At 39.6% G+C, this 14,614-nt stretch overlaps 1 protein-coding gene across 5 annotated transcripts; it reads left to right on the top strand.

Moving 5' to 3' along the window:
• The first annotated feature begins 62 nt into the window (after window positions 1-62).
• On the top strand, window positions 63-14,164 carry SNRPD1 (small nuclear ribonucleoprotein D1 polypeptide). 5 transcript variants are annotated; one of them, XM_036874656.1, is made up of 5 exons: window positions 63-197; window positions 9,375-9,451; window positions 10,957-11,148; window positions 13,702-13,806; window positions 13,971-14,164. In XM_036874656.1, exons 2-4 carry the CDS (start codon window positions 9,382-9,384, stop codon window positions 13,776-13,778), a joined length of 339 nt encoding a protein of 112 aa, XP_036730551.1. In that variant the 5' UTR covers window positions 63-197; window positions 9,375-9,381; the 3' UTR covers window positions 13,779-13,806; window positions 13,971-14,164. The 5 variants fall into 5 exon arrangements, with proteins under 5 accessions (XP_036730551.1, XP_036730549.1, XP_036730550.1 ...); XM_036874654.1 differs by lacking the exon at window positions 63-197 and adding an exon at window positions 4,011-4,163 and having other exon boundaries at window positions 13,702-13,810; XM_036874655.1 differs by lacking the exon at window positions 63-197 and adding an exon at window positions 4,011-4,163 and having other exon boundaries at window positions 13,702-13,810; window positions 13,991-14,164.
• The last annotated feature ends 450 nt before the right edge of the window (window positions 14,165-14,614 follow it).

Consider the following 14,614-nt stretch of genomic DNA (forward strand, 5'->3'; position numbering starts at 1 on the left):
AAAGACGAGCCAGCGTCGGACCGCAGCGCAGGCGCGGTGGGAGGCCTCGCGTGCGCGCACCGCGGGTGGGCGCCTCTGCGGCGAGCGGCAGACGCTTCCCTTTCCCCGCTCGTCTCTTGGAGTAAAGCCACGCACGCCCCCAGCGGTGGTGGTTTGTGTTGAAAATCCGTCGCCACCGGTTCTTCTATTGGTTGCAGGTACTGCTCTCTGCGACTTCCAGTTCAGATACCTCTAATCTTCGACAGGGGCCAATGTAAAGAAAAGGGTAGGCGATTGACCCTTCTCTCTCCTTCCCGGCACTGCACTCCAGCGCCTCCCCAAAATGCAGGGCTTCAGCGTCTCCTTGCACACTTTCCTCCCTGGGCATCAGAGCACAAGAGTCGACAAGAAATTGTAGAAAGTTCCACCACGTTTAGTCATGGCGGGTGTTCAAAGCTTTGACTCTTAGAGACCCCTAAAGACAGAATCCAGGGTTCTCGCACTAGGATTCTTGGTTCTACCCCGCTTTTGAACACGCTCTCTGTGCTACTCTTTCCTCATTTGTAGAACTGTGAGGATGGGTAAATGGGTGCTCTTGCCCTTGAGAATCTGAAGAGAGGTTCTCCTCTTCCGTCCCTCCTTTTTTGAAGCCAAGTCCAGCCAAAATGTGCTCTAAGTTTGCGAAGCCTGATGTTTTTATGAGAATACATCTTCCACAAAACTTTATTGAGCTGCCTGTCAGTTTAGTTTGGGGAGGTTCTGTGGTTTAAAAACCAAAATGAGAAGTATTGGTGGGTGAAGCCATTGGTCACATCACCATAGCTTGTGTTGTGGCAAAAACCTGTCTTCCCCGCCCCCCCGCCCATCCCCAGTGCCTGATACATTCATTTGTCCCTCGTTCGACACAAGTTTAAACAAGTCCAGTTATACGGGGATTTTTTTTTTTTTTTTCAGTAGTAAGTACTAAAGTACTGAACAATCATCATCAACTGGTTGGTTGAATCGGAGGATGTGGGACTGGGGATATGGAGGGGCGACTCTAAGTTATGCATGGATTTTCCACTGAGCAGAGGCTCTGTGCCCCGAACGCCGGAGTTGTTCAGGGGTCAACAATATACTTTAATGGCATATACCAAACGGCTTGAATTGGGGAAAAACTCAGGAGTAGACTGCCAACCTGATTAAAGCTGGTTATCTACTGTTGATAGAATATCTGACCTATATTTGTCTTCACCTTCAGATTGTCAGACAATTGGTGGGATCTCTCTTTGTAAACCACTTTATCTGTAGTAACTCAAATTCTGGCATACACACATACACAAATCATATTTACAAGTTTCCATTTCCAAAAAATGGGCCTCTGCTTCTTTTCTTTTTTTTTAATATTTATTTATTTGCCTGCATCTGGTCTTAGTTGCAGCACGCGGATCTTTTAGCTGCTGCATGCGAGATCTCGTTCCCTGACCAGGGATGGTACCTGGGCCCCCTGCATTGGGAGCATGGAGTCTTAACCACTGGACCACCAGGGAAGTCCCAGGGCCTCTGCTCCTGAGTGATCTATTCCACTATACTTGTATTGGCCACAATCAGGAGCGTTGGAATCCTTACAAATGTCACACCATATGAAATTGTATGTATTTATTTTTGATACATAAGGAATTCATATTTGATGTATAATTCCTGTGCAATTTGTTCTAGGTTTTCTTTTATAAAACAATACAATCAGGTGTTGAAGCATGCTGTGAAAATATAAAATAGTTTGCTTTTACAATACTGTATTATACACTTCAGAGTTGGGTCATTTGATTTGTTGTCTACTAAAAAATAATCATGATCCAGTGAATAAATTATCTTGCTTGATTGAGCTTTCAAAGATCATATAAGCTCACAGCGAATTATCCTAGTAAAAAGAGAGGCTTCCAGGGCTTCCCTGGTGGCGCAGTGGTTGAGAATCTGCCTGCTAATGCAGGGGACACGGGTTCGAGCCCTGGTCTGGGAAGATCCCACGTGCCACGGAGCAGCTGGGCCCGTGAGCCACAACTACTGAGCCTGCGCGTCTGGAGCCTATGCCCCGCAACGGGAGGGGCCGCAATAGTGAAAGGCCCGCGCACCGCGATGAAGAGTGGCCCCCACTTGCCGCAACTAGAGAAAGCCCTCGCACGAACCGAAGACCCAGCTCAGCCAAAAATAAATAAATAAATAAAAGTAGCTATAAAATTAAAAAAAAAAAAAAAGAGAGAGGCTTCCATTCCTGAGAGCTCCTGAGAAAGTCCCCGGGGGGGAGAGCTGTGATTGGTTCATCTTTTGCCATGTGCACATGCTAAAAACAAATGCTGTGGCCTAAATGATGCATCTTGGTGCTGAACATTATGGTTCTGTAAATTAGTGAAGTTCTTTTTCAGAACCCTACACAAGAAACATAAGCCCCTACTTGTAAATTCTTTTGCCAAACTTAAAATTGTGAATGTAATCTGGATTTGTTTAAATTGTTTGCTTTCCTTGCTCACTCCAAATTGCAGAATGTACTTTTTTGCACATGCTTATCATTAAGACATCTACTTCTAAAAACTAATGATGAAATAGTTGTATTGCCCCACATGTTACATTCTCATTTCCTTGTTCCTTTTCTTTCTTATGACCAATCTAAATGCCTGTAATATATAAAACCTCAGCTAACTCCAAGAAGACAGAGTAGTCTCACTTTCAGACTGACCCTCCTGCTAGCAGCAAATAAAGGCTTTTCCTTTGTTGCTCCATTCTTGCTGACTTTATTTCAGGACTCTTGACAGTTTTATACTATGAGAAATTTTATACTATGTAAAAATCCTAAAAAATTTTCAAGCTAAAAAATAAAAACAAAGAAAAATTATAGCAATTTGGTCCACATTGGATCACCAGGAGATTATTAGGAACTGTTGGGAAGACAGGGGGATAGATGTTGAGAAGGCAGCACACATATGTCCATTACAGTCTTGCTACTCAGATTGAGATCCATGGAGTAGGGGCATCTTCATCGACTGAAGGCTTGTTAGAAGTGCAGAATTTCAGACCCCATACCAACGGAATCAGAATTTTCATTCTAATATTTCCTCCAGTTGAGTCCTATGCACATTAATGTTTGATGAGAATTGCCTCACAACATTCAAGAATTCTGATGACCAGCGATGAAGTCCAAGCTGGAGATACAAATTAAAGCCATAGTTTTGAAGGAGATCACCTAGGCTAAAGGAGAAAGTATCCATTAGAGAAGCATAACACGATCTCTGGATCTCTGGGCACTGTGGGGAACCCTTTTGAGTTTTGCGACCAGAATTTAAAGTGAAAATAATCAGTTAAATGGGGTGATTTTTCTGGGCTTCCCTGGTGGCGCAGTGGTTAAGAATCCGCCTGCCAGTGCAGGGCACACGGGTTTGAGCCCTGGTCCGGGAAGATCCCACATGCTGCGGAGCAACTAAGCCCATGCGCCACAACTACTGAGCCTGCACTCTATAGCCCATGAGCCACAACTACTGAGCCCGCGTGCCACAACTACTGAGCCTGCCCTCTAGAGCCTGTGCTCCACAACAAGAGAAGCCACCGCAATGAGAAGCCCGCGCACCACAACGAAGAGTAGCCCCCACTCTCCACTAGAGAAAGCCCATGCGCAGCAACAGAGACCCAACGCAGCCAAAAATAAATAAAATTAAATTTTTAAAAAGTTGACATTTAAAAAAAAAATGTGTGATTTTCTTCAGGCACGTTAAGTAATGTTGAGGTTCCTGGCGTTGGAGCAGAGTTAGCATAATCCTCTGGACTTCTCCCAGAACTTCCTTTCATTAAGGAGTAAATTTCGTGCTGCTTAATACACGGAGCCCAACCATGCCCGCTAATGGGATTTAATCTCCTCAAATTTCCCTCTTACCGGAAGTTTCATCCTAAAGCAGCCCTAAACCCCCTCAGCAGTTGCAAGGCACACCTCCAGCCGCCAGGGGCCGCAGTGGCGCTCCTCACGGCCGGAAGCGAGTAGCTCAAGGGTGGTCTCGGCGTTTCCGCCGTGCGTCCGCAGCGGTACGCGCGGTCTTTACGTCGGAACCCTGGGAGTGTTTCCGGCCATTCATATTCGTAGCCGGTCGGCGCTCGGTTTTTTGGTTTTGTGCGCTCTCGGACTGAAAGGGTGACGGCGCCGCTAGGATGAAGCTCGTGAGGTGAGGAGGTGACCAGGCGGGGTGAGGACTGTGAGGGGACGGTCTGGACGGTGTGGGCCGGGAGCGGGAGGCTGGACTGCCCCAGAGGCTGGAGGCGCGAAAGCCGCGTGTGCGCGCGGCCTGCTTACGGCCTCCGGCGCCCGCCGCTCCCGTCCCATCTTGGCCGCGCCGCCGCGGCCGCTCGGGCCCGGGCTTCAGACTGGGTCGCGCGGGGATCCCCCGTATTTTCCAAGAAGTGGAGGTAAAGGTCGGGCCATGTTTTCCCACACAGAGTCTTCGAGGCCTTAGAGGTGCAGCGCCAGACTTACAAGCTCTTACTCCCGGTTTCTTACCGACTTTCATTTTGAGTAGAACTTGTGCTCTAGTCTAGGTTGCGTTTCTGGCTCGTCTCAGCCCTCAGGAGCCGGCAAATATAACTAGGTCCACGGTCCCTGAGAATGTGGGAGACATAAAAATACTAATGCGTAAGTAGTTTAAGTTAATGCGTTTTTCGTGATGAAACTACCACCGCACTTTGAAGAGTACTTAGAAGCTGCAGGAGTTTATCTGGAAATAATGAAACCCAATTCCGAAATGTTTCAAATCAGGGATGGACTTTTGACTCCGTAAGTTGTTTTTCTTAGTGTGTTTTTCCCCCTTGTTGTTACTCAGTAGACTTAATGTTATTCAACCGACATTTCCCCTTAAAATAGGACTTTGCTTTAGGAAAAGTCTCCCAACGTGGGACAGAATCTCTTTTCTGTATTTTTTGACTGATTACACAGATAATAGAGATTTCTTGTTCATTTCTGTTTAAATTTGGCCGGTTAGCTGAGCCTACTGAAGACTTGTTTACTGATTGGAGCAATTCATTCTAAACTACTTGCAAATAGATTGGGTTTTGGTGTTTTTCCTTGAGGCTGAGAGCCTGCAGAGGTTTCTAATAACCCAGCCGGCAGTTACAAACTAGCTTAGCTAGTTTCTTGTCTGTTCAGTCAAGGATTGTCAGTGTTATTGGGCACCTGTTACACTGTGCTCTCATAATGTATTCTTTTTTTTCTTTTTTTCAAGACCGAGTCCGTGCCTTGTTGGAGCTTTATGTTTTGTGGTGAAGGTAGACAAGTAGATTGTTTGTAGTATGTTTGAAATAACATATAAAATCCTCATTGTTATATTCAGGGTGGCGTTTGTAGAGAGGGCATTTAAGGTTAACTTTTTGTCCATTTTTTTTCTTACAGTTTTATTGAGATGTAATTGGCGTACGGCACTGTATAACTTTAAGGTATACGGCATAGTTATTTGATTTACATCCATCACGAAGTGATTAACACAATAAGTTTAGTGAGCATCCATCATCTCATATAGGTACAAAATTAAAGAAATAGACAAAAATTTTTTTCTTGTGATGCGGACTCAAGATTTACTTTCTTAGCTTTCATATATAACATACAGCAGTGTTAATTATATTTATCATGTTGTACATTACATCCCTAATACTTATTTATCTTATAACTGGAAGACTTCGTCCATTTTTATTTGAAGTATAACTTTGGGGGGAAACATCTCAGAATTTAAAGTTTATTTTTTCAATTTCTCAATACCTGCCAGTCTGAATCTGTAGTTAAGTTTTATGTCATACTCTTTGGAATCAGTTTGTCTCATTTAAAGATAGTCCGTGTTGTGACGGAATTTTCCTATAAATTTTAATGGCTGTACTGAATCCTATTCTGTGTCTTACACTATAGAAACAAAATTTCTAATAACTGGAGAATGTATTTTACTCCAGGAAAAATGGGTGTTTGTCTAACTGGTTTGCGGTTTTGGTTGACTTTGTTATTTCTGTATCTCAGTTGGTGACACTGTTATACTGTCTCCCTAACCAAAAACCTGGGAGTCACCTTTGACTTCTTCCTCTTGATAATCCTGATAATCTGATAAGGTGCCAGGTTTTGGCAAATTTACCTACCTAATATAAGTATCTTTCACTATCCCGTTCTCTTTGATTTTTGAATTTAATAGTGTGAGTTTGGATACCATTTCAGTGCTATACTGAAGGATACCATTTTATCTGAATAGTTGAGTATTATCTGAATATCTTAAGTTAGAGTAAGCAGAAAGAATTCAGGTAGTGAAGGATTCATCAGAAAATAATTTGAATTTGCTTGGTTCCTGGGCTCGGATAACTGTATTTATTTCTCCTGCCCTCAATTAACCTTCCTTGCCACTCCAGTCGACACCACTAAGCTGTTCAGGCTCCCTTTTCTTCCCACCTGTGTTCTTTAATCTCACTTCTTAAAGTAAATATCTCATACAGTGAAATTCAGTGTGCATTTCCCAATTTTGAAAAATATATACACCTGTGAAACCAAACCGCTGCCTGGATAGTGAACTTCTGGATTCTGTTCTGTTTCATTGATCTATTTGTAGTTCCTATGTCTTGATTACTTTAATCTATCTATTGCTCTAGCTGCCTAATTTGTCTTCCGATGTGGCACGCCAAACCCTTCAGTAGTTCTTCTAGGGGAATTCTTCAACAGAGCTTGGGCATTCCATGAAAGGAACCTCTTCCCTACACATTTTCTTGGACTTAGTATTCCAACAGTAATACCTATAATTTCTGTGTACCTTGTGCTGTTTCTTACTATTATCTTTGCTCTTGTCTCTCTTTGCTGCATATTTCCAACTTTTCAGACTTCTTACTAGAAGTCCACTAAGATCTGACTCCTTCCTACCCATGCTACATTATATTCATGGTAAAAACCTGTGCATATCTCCATTGTGATTTAAATTTACGTAATTACTTTAAAAAAAATCTTTCATGTGTCTGTTCTGCCTTCTAGAGTTTGAGCTCCTTGGGGGCCTAGTCTTACTCATTTTTAATCCTCATTACCAAGCACAGAGACTACCAGATAATATATAATGATAAATATTATTTATCAAAGAAATATCCTTGGACTTGATAAAATGTATTTTAATTGTTTCAGAGGTTTTCTTACTTGCTGGTTTTCCTTTTATTTCCATATGGTAGACTGCTTGATTAATAATTTTATTTTTACTTGAATCCTGCCTGTTTCTAAAAATGATTTGAAAGAAATTTTATAAAAGTAGAAGTTATTACTGGGTGGGACAATTAAAGTAAAAACAAGTTTTAAATTGATAATGGAAAGAAACCATTAGGTGAAAATTCTAGGCTAATATAGTTATATTAAATTTGAGCTAAGTTAAAGAATTCTTATCTGGTGAAATAAAGCATTACCAATTCATTAAGAGAGACTTTTTTTCTTGACAGCAAATATGGAAAGGGAAGGGATTCAACACAGTTTTTTCTTTATATGAGAACAAGTTTGGGACTTGCTTTATGCAAGACCAAGTAATTTCCCCTTTTTTGATGGCTGTCTATACCACTTAATATGTTGTATTTTAAGGCTGATTTCCCTTTAATCATTGAAACATTTTAGCCAACTTATTCAGTGCCTGTTACAATCCAGGATTAGATATAAAGTTCATGATCCTTAACCTCAAGGATAGACTAGTTGGGGGGAAAGTAGGTAATCCTACATTTAGTGTGATAGGGTATACAAAGTACATACTATAGACCAGAAATTTTGAATATGAGTTGTATATTGGATCATATTGTAGGATTATTGTTCATTTTCCTAGATGTGATTGCGGTGTTATGGTTATGTGGGAGAAGGTCCTCATGAGAAAATGCATGCTGAAGTGACTGCAGTTTACTTTCAGATAATATGGTGACAGTGTAAGTGGGGGGGGAGGGGGACACACAAATGGTAACATTTTCATAGTGTGTGAACCCTTCAGCTTCCTCTGCAATATTTCATAATAAAAAGTTGGAGAACAGAGGAATAGATGAAGAGGGGAATGGATGACTATTCAGTAAACGTTATTGAGGCACCTGGCTATCCAACTTGGGAAAATCATAAAGGCAGCTTCCTACCTCCCATTGCACAGAAAAGAGACGAATTCCAGGTGGATTAAAACTCTAAATATAACAGTAGAAGAAAATAAGAGACTTTTTATAATCTTGGGGTGGGAATCATCTTTCTAAACAAATTACATACCCAAGAAGGATTCATAAATTTAACAACATAAAAATGAAAAAAAATTGTATGGCTAAAGAAAACCATGAACTTGAATTGCTGTGGCAAACTGATAGAAAATAAAAGAAGAATTCGACCTAATTGGAGTTGTGAATAACGTGAATAGGAAATTAACAGAAGAAATACAGATTTCCTGTATTCATGAAGAATTACTCAACAAGTGATAGGGAAAAGCAAATTGCCTTTTTTCCCCTATCAAATTGACCAAAAAAAGATTGGTGACAATTAGTGTTGGTGAGGATTTGCATAAATGAATTTGGTGGGGGTTTGCATAAATGTCTCCAAATGCTAAATGAGAACTAAAAGTTACAGAAGCCATTATAGTATGGCCCAGTTTCTGTAAAAGTAAATTTTATGTAAATGCTTATGTTTGCATATAAAATGGTCTAGAATATCCCCACATACCTGGAGGAGGGTTAGAAAAGGAGACTTTTACCTTATTTATACACATACAATAAGTGTATAATCTTTTAATACCAATTATAATGTATCATTTTTTTCAGTTTCATTGAAATATAATTGACATACTAAGTTTAAGGTGTACAGGATAATGACTTGACTTACATAAGCTGTGAAATGATCACCACAGTAAGTTTGTTAACATCCATCATCTCATATGTATACAAAAGAAAAGAAAAAAATGGCTTTTTTTCTCGTGAGAACTTTCAGGATCTAGTCTCTTAGCAGTTTTCAGATATACCATACAGCAGTATTAACTATAGCCATCATGTACATTATATCTCCAGTACTTACTATCTTATAATTGGAAGCTTGTGTTTTTTGAGCACTTTTATCCATGTAATTTCTTGATTTCAGTTTTGTGGCTTATACTGACTTCAGGATCTATATGCATGGATCAGAGGTTAAGCTGTATAATGGCTTAGAGAATCAGAAATGTCCAAGTGACAATTTCTGTTACTGTGCTCTTTCATAAATGTTAAGGGTATCATTCAGGGAAAGCTGAAATTGTTATGCAAGCTATTAACAGGAATTGGTGCAGATAGCGTCCATAGTAGGTTTTCAGCATCTAGAAATTTCACTCTTTGGCTTAATAAACATGTTTTTGAAGTGTTAAAAGTGAAAATTTATCATTTTATTCCTATTGTCTTTATAGATTTTTGATGAAATTGAGTCACGAAACTGTAACCATTGAATTAAAGAATGGAACACAGGTCCATGGAACAATCACAGGTATGGAGATTGGACTGCGTTTATAACACTTTTTATTTCCTATCTCTTTCACCTGCAGGCCAGAATTCTTTGGTTTATGAATGTTTTATATAGTACAAATCTCATTCCTTTTGTCTGGATTATTTCATTGACCTTCTTATTTAAGCCTCACCTTAAGTTCTTGTGCTAAGACCAGACTGGATTCCCCAGCTTATCCTATGTGTGACTGCTGTTTTTCTGCTTTATGCCTTTTCTACTTTGGCCTGTACGTATCCCCTGGAATGTTGCATCTTCCGAAACACATATTACTTGTATCAGAATTTTGTGACCCCTGTTAGATTGTAAAGTCCTTGAAGATAGAGGATGGGGTTTCCATGTCTGATTATCCTGGGTAAAAAATATGTGGGAAATGGGATGGGGGTGATGAAGAACCATAATTTTATCTAAGCATAACATATTAGAGTATTACATTTGTCTTTTTCCTTAGCTGTCTAACTCTTTGATGATATTGTATGTATGATATGTAGTTTTATATTTAAAGCCACCGTGATTCTTAACTAATAGTAGCTGCTACCCCAAAAAAGGGCAAATTTTTAAAAGAATTGATGAAAGAAAATGCTATCTTAGCATATGGTACCATTCTACTCTCTGAAATATTTAAATTGTAAATTTATAAATAATTTTTTAACATGCAGATCCAGCATCTGAGTAAACAAGAGAAATATATAGTATTAAACTGATAATATTTGTGAGTCTCCTAGAACTTTGCACCACCAATTGCTATGAAAGGAAATCTGTATAGTTTAAGGTCTGATCGTATCTGAGGAAATGTAATTTCTGTCCTGTTAAAATTCCGTGATTTTAAACAGTGATTTAGTCTGCTCTTTTCTGAGCTGTGTGTTGTATGTTGTAGAGGAAGCAGAGTGTTCTTCCTGCTTGCTAGGAATTCAAAATCTAGTGGTGGAAGACACTTACAAAAGTAATGTAATGTAAGGTTTGCCTCACATACAGTAGGCACTTAATAAATGATGTCCCAGGAGGAAAATTTAGTAAATTGGGGGAGCAAAATCTAGTAAAAATCCAATTCCCTCCCCCACTGACAACCACTGTTTCAAGTTTCTTATATCATGAATATATATTTTAGTCCTCACAATACGGATAATCATACTATCTACCATAAGGACATTGAGGATTAAACTAAAATGCCTTAGCATGCAGTTCCTGGAACATAGAAAGAGATCATAAATCTTTTGGATTTTTTTCCCCTCTCCCTCGTTGTATCAAGTTCCCCAACAAGATGGAATGTATCAAAAGTCTATTAATTTTGGGAAAGAAGAATACAGAAGATTAGTAAACAGCAAGCTAAGGAAAAATCTAGTGAAGGAAAGATCTCTGATTTATACTGACATCACTACCAGTTGTAGAACAGATAATACTCTTCTGTAACATGGTACTAAAAGTGGCTTGATAGATTAATTGGTTGCCTTCCTTATTATGCTAATAACTGCCCTCTTTTTTCCCTCCAGGTGTAGATGTCAGCATGAATACACATCTTAAAGCTGTGAAAATGACCCTGAAGAACAGAGAACCTGTACAGCTGGAAACACTGAGTATTCGAGGAAATAACATTCGATATTTTATTCTGCCAGACAGCTTACCTCTGGATACACTTCTCGTGGATGTTGAACCGAAGGTGAAGTCTAAGAAAAGGGAAGCTGGTAAGTTTGAAGGATTATAAACATTTTTGTGTCTGGTGTATTTATACCCTAATTTGCTATTGAAAATATGTTTATATTTGCAAACAACACAGGTTGGTTGGTTTGTTTTAATTGCCTCTACTTACCATGAGTACATATAGTGTTTCTTACAGTTCCTGGTATTGCTATTCAAAAGACTGATGTTGTTCTTACTTCCTGTCCCTTTGTGCACGGCCTGGTCCCCTAATCCCTGCGCACTTTGAAAGATTTGGAGATTGAGTCTTTTTTTTTTTTAATAAATTTATTTATTTATATTTATTTATTTTTGGCTGCACTGGGTCTTTGTTGCTGCGCGCGGGCTTTCTCTAGTTGCTGCGAGCAGGGGCTGCTCTTCATTGTGGTGTGCGGGCTTCTCATTGCAGTGTTTTCTCTTGTTGTGGAGCACGGCCTCTAGGCGTGCAGGCTTCAGTAGTTGTAGAATGCGGGCTCAGTAGTTGTGGCTCGCGGGCTCTAGAGCGCAGGCTCAGTAGTTGTGGCGCACAGGCTGAGTCGCTCCGAGGCCTGTGGGATCTTCCCGAACCAGGGATCGAACCCTTGTCCCCTGCATTGGCAGGCGGGTTCTTAACCACTGCGCCACTAGGGAAGCCCAGAGAATGACTCATTATTCCTGCTATTCTGAAATTTCTTAATGACTTAGCATTTTGTCCACTGTTGTTCTGGGTACTTGGTGGACCCTTTCAGTATGGATATTCTTGCCATTTAGAGCTAAGAAATTTACTTGTGTAACGTTGATAAATTTCTTCTGTTTTGCTCGTTCTGTTCTTTCTTCCTGGAATTCTTAATAATCGGGTCTTCTGACTGATTCCTTCTGAGTCTTTTGTTTTTCCTCTCTGTCTTTTATTCTGTACTTGGTGTTGTTTTCTCTGGTTTCTCTTTTTATTTGATCTCTTAGTTTGGTCTTTATGTTGAAGGTTTTACTATAGTATCTTGCATTTTGGCCATCTGTTGTTTAAGAAGGACTCTGAAAAGAGAACTTTTGGGAATGGAGGCTGAACTCCTTAGAGGGTGGGTTCAAAGTAAGTTGGCTTCTCTACTGAGGAGACCTAAAATTTCAGGATCTGGAAGTCTCTTCTGGAGCTGGTTTTCTCAGAAAAAGATTCTAGTCACCTACTGTGGGAGACATATGTCTGGCAGCCAGCATTACAGGAGAAGGGCAGGAGAAAGGGGCTGATATTAAACACAATGATTTTGAGACTTCTTTCCACTCACACTAAGAAATATATTGTACTTTGCATCATGACCTATTCATACATATAAATGAAACAAAAGCTTCAGGAAGAATTATTTAGTCTTAATACATGCAGATGCCCTTAACCTTCCTATCCTATTCTCTTTCAGTTAAAAAAAAAAAAAAAAAAAATTCAGGTGTAACACATAGCTTGAAAAACGCTGACTTGATCCCCCTGTTCCTTCCCTCCAGCTCTGTGACTTTTGCTGCCATCCACTTTCCAAGTGTTTTCAAATCCGAAGCCTTTCTGCCTCAAGGTCTTTGGGTTAATTTTATCTTTTCTTTCCTACCTACCTGTCAGGAAAATAATCATTAGCTTTGCAAGGTGGAGAAGAGGACTAGCCAATCTACTGCTCTGCATAAGGATTGTCAAGCTTTCCCCCCCACCCTGTTTTCAGCCCCCTGCCTCATCATCTCACCCCTGGCTTCCAAGGTCCTAGGTCTTTTAGAAGTTATTCTTCCTTTACTAAACATTTGTAGTTCTCAGTCTATTTTCTGACTTAAAAAATTTGTTGAAATCTTTCAACCACTGTGTTTTTTCTGTGTTTGTTTTTTCCCCCTTATGGATATTTGCCATTTTTATTCCTTTTCTATCATGAATAGTACTTCAGAGGGAATTGGAGATAAGTGTGGTTAATCTGCCTTGTTTTAAGAGAAGTGCTAGACTTACTCTGTTGCTTTGAATGGTAAGACTAGGAACAATTGGTAGAAATGTCAAGATTTTTAAAATATTCATAGATGTCTGAAAATGAAAAGTTCAGAGCTAGGATGACCAGGTAACAAGGATATTGCTACTGGATTAAAGTACTAGGTTATGATTGGATCAGATGACTTAAGATTCTGAAAAGTCAGGAAGTTTTTATTTGATGTAATATGTTTTAAGTTTTCTTGGCATGAATTAACTAACTTGGATTCTATACAGTAACAGAAACATCTGGCGCATAGTGTTTGTGTTCTGTTCCGTTAGTATTATATCTTTTTCATCTTGTGTGAGGTTCAAATCATTTGTATTTTATTTTGTGATGAATTTGAGGCACGATACAAAGAAAAAATATTTTAAAACTTGATGAATTTCTCAGTAAATAAAGTCAAATGAAACAAATATTAAGGTATTAGTAGGCCAGCAATTCTTGGTTCTGTATGGTAAACTGTTGGGAAAGGGTGACTGAGGTTACATTTGAGAGAAGCTGAATTAAACTTTTCTTTACTGTAGGTGCTGTTTGTGGTGGCCAGGTAACATCAGCACAGAAGAGAATTTCCTTTACTTTGTTTTTCTCTTCCCTCAGTTGCAGGAAGAGGCCGAGGCCGAGGAAGAGGAAGAGGACGTGGCCGAGGCAGAGGAAGAGGGGGTCCTAGGCGATAATATCTCTCAAGACTACTATTTCGAAGTAGTAGGTATTATGGGATATTTTTTGTACAGGTTTTGTTTGTTTATGGCAGGCGAGGAAGAGGAAGAAGACATGGCCAGGGCAGAGGAAGAGGGGGTCCTAAGCGATAATGTCTCTCAAGATTACTGTTTCAAAGTGATAGGTACTATGGGATATTTTTTGTACAGGTTTTGTTTGTTTATGGCAGACGAAGAAGAAGAAGACGTGGCAGAGGAAGACTACGTGGCTAAGTTAGAAGATGGTGGAGTCCTAAGCAAACTGTGTCTCTCAAGGTTATGGTCTTAAAGTGATCGATGCCCTAGCTGTTTTTTGTACAGGCTTTGTTTGTTTGTGGCAGTTTTTAATAAACATAAATGTAGGACAGAGTTGTCTATTGACTATATCATATTAATTTTTAATAGTTCATATATATATTCATGATACAAACACAATAAGACCTAAGCATTACTACTAGGCAGTCCCAGAATAATTCCAATCTTAGATCAGGCTTTTAATTTTTTGAACTAAAATATTTCTTTTATGAATATATGTAGAATATACACCTTTTTATATCACATGCACTGACTATGCGGTTTTTTTTTGTTTTGTTTTTTTAACATCTTTATTGGAGTATAATTGCTTTACAATGGTGTGTTAGTTTCTGCTTTATAACAGAGTGAAGCAGTTATACATATACATATGTTCCCATATCTCTTCCCTCTTGCGTCTCCCTCCCTCCCACCCTGACTACGCGTTTTATTGTTTTACCTTGACTCCATTCTGTGGAACCTTCCTACAAGTGAAAAAAGTTCTTTTTGGTACTTAAGAAACT

The sequence above is a fragment of the Balaenoptera musculus genome, chromosome 14, assembly GCF_009873245.2.
Source record: "Balaenoptera musculus isolate JJ_BM4_2016_0621 chromosome 14, mBalMus1.pri.v3, whole genome shotgun sequence".
Taxonomy (NCBI): Eukaryota; Metazoa; Chordata; class Mammalia; order Artiodactyla; family Balaenopteridae; genus Balaenoptera; species Balaenoptera musculus.